At 43.5% G+C, this 10,067-nt stretch overlaps 1 protein-coding gene across 2 annotated transcripts in view; it reads left to right on the forward strand.

Moving 5' to 3' along the window:
- Positions 1-2,321: 2,321 nt before the first annotated feature.
- tha1 (threonine aldolase 1) overlaps positions 2,322-10,067 on the forward strand; it is a 38,539-nt gene continuing 30,793 nt past the window's right edge. Inside the window, exons 1-3 of one of the 2 annotated variants that reach the window (XM_043714928.1) lie at positions 2,322-2,525; positions 3,891-3,910; positions 4,036-4,119. In XM_043714928.1, the coding sequence (XP_043570863.1) occupies positions 2,422-2,525; positions 3,891-3,910; positions 4,036-4,119 (208 nt within the window). In that variant the 5' untranslated portion in view covers positions 2,322-2,421. The remainder of the gene's footprint in view (positions 2,526-3,890; positions 3,911-4,035; positions 4,120-10,067) is intronic. The other variant, XM_043714929.1, reaches the window with a different exon arrangement.

Genomic DNA, 10,067 nt, shown 5'->3' on the forward strand with positions numbered 1-10,067 from the left:
ACGGGGAGAACGTGCAAACTCCACACAGTCAGTCGCCTGAGTCGGGAATTGAACCCAGGTCTCTGGCGCTGTGAGGCAGCAGTGCTAACCACTGTGCCACCGTGCCGCCCACTAAGTTGTGGTCCTTGTCATGTGTGTGTAGGTATTTGGGGACATCTGATTGTGGAGGTTAGTGGCTAGTTAGTGTTTGTGGATGTTGATTCCTAGTTGTCTGTCTGTTTGCTCTATACAGTATAGTGTTGTGTGCAGTCTTTGCATTGTAAATTACGTTTGTCTTGCACATGATCAATAAAAGGTCTTTTGTCTTGGTGAGTTGTTGTCTGAGTGTGGCTGTCAGTTTATGGGCTGTCATGGATCCCAGTGGGTGGAGAAGACTAGCTGTCAGTTCCTGTTCAATAGGGCAACGACACACTACAGCACTCCCAAGCTGTCAAGAGAAGAACACCTCTACAGAGTATTCACCTAGAAAGGATATCCGCACAACTTCGTCCGCAAATGTCTATCAGACAAACAACATGATGAGGACATGCCATGACCTAACTCACTAGCCACAATACTTTACATAAAACATCATGTGCAAGACAAACGTAATTTACAAGATTCCATGCAAAGACTGCACGCAACACTATATAGGACAACCAGCAGACAACTAAAATCGACGTTTCGGGCAAAAGCCCTTTATCAGGAATACAGCCTGATGAAGGGCTTTTGCCTGAAACGTCGATTTATTGCTCCTCGGATGCTGCCTGAACTGCTGTGCTTTTCCAGCACCATTCTAATCTAGACTCTGCTTTCCACATCTGCAGTCATTGTTTTTACCTTTTAACTAGCAATCAGCATCACCAACTAGCCACTAACCGCCAAGTCTAGCTGTCCCTAATAGCCACACACAGATGACAAGGACCACAAATTCAACTGGGACAACACAGTGATCATAGCACAAGCCAAAGAGAGTACAGCCAGAGAATTTCTAGAAGCTTGGCACTTATCCACAGACTCCATCAACAAGCACATTGACCTATACCCAGTATACCGGCCACTACAACAAACAACTGGAAGCAGTAGGAAGGGAACCTAATAAATTCCAGAAAAGACAGTACCGCAGCGCTTCCCAGGAGGCTCCACTGCACTGATGATGTCACCTGGACAGAGGACGAAATGTCTACAAATCAACTTCCCAGCTCGGCGAACATACCCACAACCACGACAACTGTCACCCGAGCTGCAAATCTTTACACAAACATTATACAGAGGCAGTATCTGGCTTGTGGATCAGAAGACCCAGGCTCGAGTCCCACCTGTCCAGGGAATTCATCGTAATAGATCGCTAGATTCATAGAGTTATATAGCATGGAAACAGATCCTTTGGTCCAACTCACCCATGCCAACCAGATATCCTAAACTGATCTAGTCCCATCTGCCATCATTTGGCCCATATCTCTCGAAAACCTTCCTATTCATATACCCATCAAAATGCCTTTAAAATGTTGAAATTGTACCCACCTCCACACATTCCTCTGGCAGATCATTCCATAGATTTGAAAATAATTAAAGATTCCCTTATCCAAGTTTCCAGGTGTGAAATCAAGAAAGACTCCTTCATACAAAGATTAGTGGGCCTTTTTAAAAAAGGCTATTTTGAATACTGCGTCAATTACATTTTCAGAACTGAATCAACATACTTTTATTGGGTGTAGATCAAGTTAGACCAAACAATTAAGTACACATCAGTCACAGCCTAATGGAATGGTAAAACATTCTCAGAGCTAAATGGTCTCCTGCTGTTTCCTATCTAGACTTTCCTTAGACATTAGGGAACGTTGCCCACAGGCTTCTGGATGTTAGAGGTGAACTGAAATTTTCTGGACTGAGATCCTGTCGTAACATTCAAAACAGAATTGGATAATCACTAGAAAGGGGAAGAAAATTACAGGGCTATGTGAAAGGTACCAAGGAATGATGAGGTTAATTGAATATGTCAAGCAGTTGACTGAATGGACTCACAAACTCTTAACATTCGCCTGGACCTATGTTTTTGTTTTTGCCGCTGTTTACCTATTATTTACTATCTATGCTACTGAACTCTGTGATCTGCCTGTATTGCTCGCAAGACAAAGCTTTTCACTGTGCCTCGGTACCCGTGACAATAAATTCAATTCAATGCAATTCAGTTGCAATGCACTTGAGAATGTAAGGGTTGAGTAACAAAAGATGTAATAATGATTAACATTTTTGTAGGTGTTGTGTAAACACAGTACCTGCCCTGAGACCAAGGGAGTGGCTCACATATTCATTTTGTTCTAAGAATAAGAGACACGATTCATTAACTTGTACAACAGTAAATCTAACATCGGAAAGAAAATTAAGTATTGTAATTTGGCGAGACATGTTTTAGTGATTTGTTTGAAAGCGATCAAAGCCATGGAGAAGGTCATAACCAGAGTCAAACCCAACCCTATGGTGAAACCAGAAAATACTGGAAAAGCATCAATAGGTCTTCCTACATTTTTGGAATCAACTGCTGAGTGAGTGAATGTCTGGGCTTGTGTCCTTTGTTGGTGTCATTTACTGATTTTCTATTTCTTTCAGTGTTTCATCGATTCCCCCCTCACCACTTCTCCCCCCCCTCAGCATGTTCAATTGAATGGATACTTTGTACATCCGCAACAATGACTCTCTCATTGCACCCCCGTGTGCAATCATTTCAAAAAATCCAACTTTCGACATGATTCTTACTTATCTTATGTCTCCATGTATGCTTCCTCAGACAAATATTGCTCTTGCACATCTGACCCTTTTCCCTGTCATCAAATCTCCTATAGTGCTGAGACCATAATATTCACGTGGATTAGTAAAATTTAAGCAAGACCTGTTGGCATGATAATGGCCATGCGGTTTCTTAATCCCCATAATTGTGTGTTCAACTTTGCTCTAAAGGAAGATTAATGTTTTCTCAGATTCAGTCTCTGCCTTCATTCAGCAGCACTTTTCTCTATCTGGCTGAATCTGTCTCACATTAACTTCTCTTTAAACACTGTTTAGATTAGATTAGATTCCCTACAGTGTGGAAACAGGCTCTTCGGCCCAACCAGTCCACACCGACCCTCCAAAGAGTAACCCACCCAGACCCATTTCCCTCTAACTAATGCATCTAACATTATGGGCAATTCATCTGACCTGCGCATCTTTGGACTGTGGGAGAAAACAGGAGCACCCGGAGGAAACCCACATAGACACGGGGAGAATGTGCAAACTCCACACAGACAGTCGCCCGAGGCTGGAATCGAACCTGTGAGGCAGCATTGCTGACCGCTGAGCCACTGTGCCGCACCTTTATGTTCTCCATGTAAGAAAAAAATGTCATTATGGGATCCTGTTTTAAAAGAATCCTAATTTTTTCATCACTTCAATGATGTTGTTGCTACCTTTTGCCTTCTTTAGACCATCTCTGTAAATAACAAGATCTTACTTGTTATTCTGGCTGAGTGAGAAATGAAGTGAGAAATGATCTGTGAATGCTGCCAGTCCTGCTGAGCTTTTCCAGCAATTTCTGTTTTTGTTGCATTTCTTAACGTTGTGCAGAGCATTTTCACATTCTGTGTGTGTCCAAAGCAAATAGAGCTTTTATCTGATGCACTTCCAACAATCTGGAATTCAATCAGTATTGAACTGGATTGTTAGTTTTCTTTGCTGTGTATCTAATGGAAAAATCATGGCATATTAATAATACGCACCATTATTAATGTAATCTTGAAAACTAAGAGATATGCCATGAGCTACATATCTCTAGAACGTGCAGATCAATTTGATTCATAAAACTAACGTGCCTCTCCATTACTTTTAAGAACTGAGATTTTATTTTCATTACTTACACATTTATTTCATCAAAGAAATACACAAGGCTTTAAAAGTAAGTAGAAAATGGAAGATGCACTTAATAAAAATAATTAGAAAAATGATTAAATAAATCAATGGCTTTGTAATAATTCTGTATTAACATCCAAATGGGGTACTCTTGTTTTTTTCCCCTCACAGAGCTTCAGAGGCAAGCTGCTGAGCTGTTTGGGATGGAGGATGCCTTATTTGTACCCAGTGGAACAATGGGAAATCTCGTTTCAGGTCAGTGTAAGGCAGCCTCTCACCACACCATAGCTTCGAAACTTGCTTTTAATCGTAACGAATCAGAACCACCAAAGATCTAGATCAGCTCTAGCTGGTGTCAGCTGTGACTCAGTGGTAACCCTCTAACATGTGAATGTAAAAATTGTGCAATTGAGTCCTACTGTAAGAGACTTGAGCACAACATCTAGGCCAACAATCGCAGGGCAGTACAGAGGCAGTACTGCACTGTTGGTGAGGCCTGCTTTTGGGTGACACTTTAAACTTAAAATGTCATCTGCTTCCTTGGGTAAACATAAAAGACTCCATGACACTATTTTGAAGAAGAACATTGAAGTTCCCCTTTATCCCTGAATTAACGCCACTAAAATAGTTTATCTGGTCATCATCACATTGGAGCTTGCTATACTCACATTGAATGTTTTATTTCCGGGACACCATGAACTCAGAAGTGGTGCGATGTAATTACAAGTCTGCCTTTCTGGTATCAAAGTGTGCTTTGTCCTCCATCACGTTTTAAATCCTAATTATAATCTTATTATACAGTGGTTGTGCAATCACAACCTTCTGTTGCGTTGACATGTATCACTGAGAAATGGACTGTAATTAGAAAAGATACCCCACCATCCTAATAGGGCAATGCAGTTGTGACTGTGACTGAGGAGGTTGTGTTTCCTCTGTTTAGAGGTGAAGCAAGTTAATAAGTTATCATTGTAATGGAGGGATTTAGCGTGGCTGTCGTCTTCACCCGGTTTTGGATCATGTTGACTAGTTTTGCAGTGAAGATCTGCTGTCAAACAGGGAAAAGGTTACCTAATCCCTGAGTAGTCTATTATTTGTTCAGACCTGCAAATTTCCAATGTCTGTTAGGGAATGCATTCCACTGCCTTCATGGGATTGCCTCTTCATTTTGTGTAGTAAAAGCGTTTTGACTTGTACATTACAAGAAGGACATTTCTGTTTCTCAGTTTTCTGATCTGCACAAGGCTAAATGCTATCCCTCATGTAAAACATAATTAAATATGTTACACTGTCTCCAAATGGCAAAGATGTCAAGAGGAAAGATTTGCTCCAAGCAAGATGCATAACCAAGTTTACAAAGAATGCACTTATGATTTTGCAATTGTTTGAATTTCACATCCCTTCCTCTCTCCTCAATAATTAAAGTTGCATTATTAAAACCAAAGTTGGGATTGTGACTGTGCATCCAATATAGATCAAGTAGATGGTTTTAGGATTGTTTCATGATGATGGCTAAATGCTAGAGATGTTACCATAGAGTCTAGATTAGAGTGGCGCTGGAAAAGCACAGCAGGTCAGGCAGCATCTGAGGATCAGGAAAATCAACATTTTGGGCAAAAGCCCTTCATCAGGAATGAGGCAGAGAGCCTCCGAGAGATACATGGGAGGGGGATGGGGCTGGGGAGAAGGTAGCCAAGAGTACAATAGGTGGGTGGAGGTGAGGGATGAAGGTGTAGGTAGGAGAGGAGAGTGGATCGGGTAGGTAGGAAGGAAGATTGGCAGGTAGGACAGGTCATGAGGATGGTGCTGAACTGGAAGGTTGGAACTGAGGTAAGGTGGGGCGAGGGGAAATGAGGAAACTGGTGAAGTCCATATTGATGCCCTGGGGTTGAAGTGTTCCGAGGCGGAAGATGAGGCGTTCTTCCTCCAGGCGTCGGGTAGTGAGGGAGTGGTGGTGGAGGAGGCCTAGGACCTCCATGTCCTCGGCAGAGTGGGAGGAGGAGTTGAAATGTTTGACCACGGGGCGGTGGGGTTGATTGGTGCGGGTGTCCCGGAGATGTTCCCTAAAGCGCTCTGCGAGAAGGCGTCCAGTTTCCCCAATGTAGAGGAGATCACATTGGGAGCATCGGATACAATAAATGACATTGGTGGATGTGCAGGTAAAACTTTGGTGGATGTGGAAGGCTCCTTCGGGGCCTTGGATGGAGGTGAGGGAGGAGGTGTGGGCGCAGGTTTTGCAATTCCTGCGGTGGCAGGGGAAGGTGCCAGGAGGAGAGGGTGGGTTGTTGGGGGGCATGGACCTGACCAGGTCATCACGAAGGGAACGGTCTTTGCAGAAAGCAGAAAGGGTTGGGGAGGGAAATATATCCCTCTTGGTGGGGTCTGTTTGGAGGTGGCAGAAATGTTGGTGGATGCTGCAGTTTATGCAAAGGTTGGTAGGTTGGAAGGTGAGGACCAGGGGTTTCTGTCCTTAGTGCGGTTGGAGGGGTGGGGTTTGAGGGCGGAGGTGTGGGATGTGGGTGAGATGCATTGGAGGGCACCTTCAACCACATGGGAAGGGAAATTACGGCCTTTAAAGAAGGAGGCCATCTGGTGTGTTCTGTGGTGCAATTGGTTCTCCTGGGAGCCGATACGGTGGAGGAATTGGGAATATGAGACGGCATTTTTGCAGGAGGTAGGATGGGAAGAGGTGTAATCCAGGTAGCTGTGGGAGTTGGTGAGTTTGTAAAAAATGTCAGTGTTAAGTCGGTCATCATTGATGGAGATGGAGAGGTCCAGGAAGGGGAGGGAGGTGTCAGAGATGGTCCAGGTAAATTTAAGGTCAGGGTGGAATGTGTTGGTGAAGTTGATGACTTGCTCAACCTCCTCGCAAGAGCACGAGGTGGCACCGATGAAGTCATCAATGTAATAGAGGAAGAGGTGGGGAGTGGTGCCAGTGTAACTATGGAAAATGGGCTGTTCTACGTAGCCGACAAAGAGACAGGCATAGCTGGGGCCCATGCGGGTGCCCATGGCTACCTCTTTCATCTGGAGGAAGTAGAGGATTCGAAGGAGAAATTGTTAAGGGTGAGGACCAGTTCAGCCAAACAAATGAGAGTGTCGGTGGAAGGGTACTGTTGGGGATCGGGAGAGGAAGAAACAGAGGGCTTGGAGGCCCTGGTCATGGCGGATGAAGGGGTAGAGGGATTGGATGTCCATGGTGAAGATGAGGGGTTGGGGGCCGGCGAAACGGAAATCTTGGCCAATTCACATTCAGACTGGGGTCAAACATTCTTCTTGATCTTTCCTTTTGCAATGTTTCATCTCACCCCCAAAAAGCTCCCTGCTGGAGTGGGGCTAATCTACTGAACAAACTGGAACTTATTCACCCTCTGCTGCTGATCCAAGCTCATGTCATTGGACAGTTATGTGAAGACAATTCTTGTATCTGCACACTCTGAGGCTGAACTTCATCAACACCTTTACTGAAGCACATGACATCATGGGCAGCATGCTAAACTTCCATAAAGCAATGGTCTTGTACTAACCTGCTCCTGCCACACTGCAATGCCCATCCCAAGATTATCAAAATCCATGACAAAACCTTGGACAACATGGACTATTTTCCATACCTTGGGAGCTTACTCTAAACAAGAGCAGACATCAATGAGTTTCAAAGCCACCTTCATTGTGCCAACACAGTCTTGCCTGAGGAAGAGAGCATTTGATGGCCAGGACATGAAACCTGGTACCAAGCTCATGATCCACCAAGCAGTGGCACAGAGATATGAACTACATGAGACAGACACCTCATAAACCCTGGAGAAGTACCACCAGTTGCTGCCTGTTCAAAATCCTGCAAATTAATTGGCAGAATAGGCTCCTCAATGTTACTGTTCTCGTTGAAGCCACCATGTCACCAGCACTGAAACATGACTGTATTCATCCAACTCTACTGGGCAAACCATATCATCCACATGTCTGACTTGGGACTCTCAAAACAAAAGTTCCACTCGGCTTTGACATGGCAAGTGGGCCTCAGGAGGATAGTGGAAACCATTCAAGGACAACCTTGAATCCTTCTTGAAGAAAAGTACCATTCCCGACAACAATTAGGAACCTGGCTCAAGACCTGCTGAAGTCGCGGGAAAGCGTCTGGGAAGGCTGTGTACGCCTTGAATCTCCTCACCAATGACAAGCTGAAGTTAAGCATCAACAGAGAAAGAAATGTATGGCAACCCAGGCATCCCTCCTCCCATTTCCCCAGCCACCTCCTGCCCCTCCTGTAATAGAGACTGAAAGGCATATATTGCGCTCTTCGGTCACCAGAGAACCCTGTTTTAACGTGGAAGCAAGTCATCTTTAACTGCAAGAGGCTGCTATGAAGAAGAACTGACCAGATCAGAGATTGCTCTCATTTCTCTGAATCTAGACTCAAACAGATCCTCCACATAAATACCTTTAACATGTCTGTGCTCCACCCAAATGTTTTAAAGTATTTTTGAAATCTGTTCTGGCATGTGATAGTCAAAATGGGCACTGTCACTGAGATTGGTGTAGACTGGAATGAGGGAACACATCCATGTCTCTCATGACTTCTTTTCCAAGTATAGGAACCTATCCAACATCAGTAGAAGCTGCTGCTGCAGTGCATGTGGCTAGTCCCAAACTACACAAAGCATCAGAGTTCTTTGTCTCTTGTTCCTTTCGGCATTGTTTTTTTTAATAATCAAAAACTAGTGTAGTTTCCTTTTTAATTTTGCCAGCATTGTCTGCTCTATGTGGTTACTATACTGTGTAAAAAATAACTTTTATTTCTTGTCCACCTTCCTTTTCTGTCTTGAAAATCCCAAAGAAATTGATGTTCCTTGGGGAGCTTGTTAAAGACCTCACAGTGTTGGTATGCTGTGAATCCTTTCCTTGGTACTTGAATTCCCAGTAGAATGTATTTGCAGGGCAGTGCTAAATAATGTAAAGCTGCATCAATTCGCAGCAGTTCACTCCAGGCGTGTGCTTTGAGGCTAATTCCCATAAACTGAGTGAACAGTCAGTCTTTGTGAATCACCAGAGTTTTGGTCCAAGAGATTAGAGCCTTATTTGTATAATTCAAATTGTACACTCTGTATGGGGTTGCAGTTCAGGATTCTTCCAGTAACAAACATAGGAGATTTTCCTGATTGTTCCCAAGATGTGGGAGTTTGTTTATTGTCTATCCTTAGTTTCCCTGAGCTTTCATATGACTGTGTGGCATGCTAGGCCTCTGCAGTTAAGAGGCAACTTGTTAATGTAAGCCTGCCAAACATATATACCAAACCAGATAAAGGTGGCATTCGTCTTCCTTAAAGAACATCTGTGAATCAGGTTAGATCTTTAGGAATAATATAACACAAAGAAGTGCAGATGCTAGAAATCTAAAACAAAAACAGAAAGTGCTGGGGGGGAAATGCAGCAGCTCTGGAAGCATCTGTGGCATTTCCAGTCCAGTGACCCTCCTTCAGAACTGGAGTTCAGAACAGTTCTGAAAAAAGGGTCTCTAAGCTCAAAGCACTATGTCTCCCTCTCCACACATGCTGCCAGATCTGCTGAATTTCTCCAGCACTTTATGTTTTTGCTTTGGATCTTCATTAAACTGGATTCTCATACTCCGTTCTACGTTTGGTTTATTTCCAGATTGTAAACCGAATCCAGGTTTCAAATTGTTGTGGTAGGGGTTGAGCTTTCTCTGGATTTTTCTTAATGATTAGCCCAGTCACATTAACAATATGCTGCCATTCAAACTTCATATATGTACATGCTGCACCAAGGTTAAATCACAGATTGCCTGCACAAAATGTCTGCTGTAAGAATTTCCACAAGGCTTCTTCCAATTATCTATCATAAGTTTGGGATGATGCTCGTCAGAAAGCTGGAAGGACTTCTGTAAATGGTTGGTGTTTCTCTGACCTCTGCTAAAGTTATGGTCAGAAATTGTGCAATCTGTATTGAAATGTGGCTGCAATTCTCTCTGATTTACATCAGTGAGTGAAGCTTTTATTGTGAATTCTGAATTAGAAAAAAGCAATTGCTCTTATAAAACATTTAATTCAGTTGCAAGGATTAGCATGTGCCAAAAACAGAGGAGCAGTTTGTTTCATCCTGGACCTCTATAAACAGGATGGTCTGCACCTGAACCTGAGGGGCACCAGTATCCTTGGTGGGAGGTTTGCTAGTGCTCTTGGGGGTGGTTT

This window comes from Chiloscyllium plagiosum, chromosome 24 (assembly GCF_004010195.1).
Source record: "Chiloscyllium plagiosum isolate BGI_BamShark_2017 chromosome 24, ASM401019v2, whole genome shotgun sequence".
NCBI classification, from domain to species: domain Eukaryota; kingdom Metazoa; phylum Chordata; class Chondrichthyes; order Orectolobiformes; family Hemiscylliidae; genus Chiloscyllium; species Chiloscyllium plagiosum.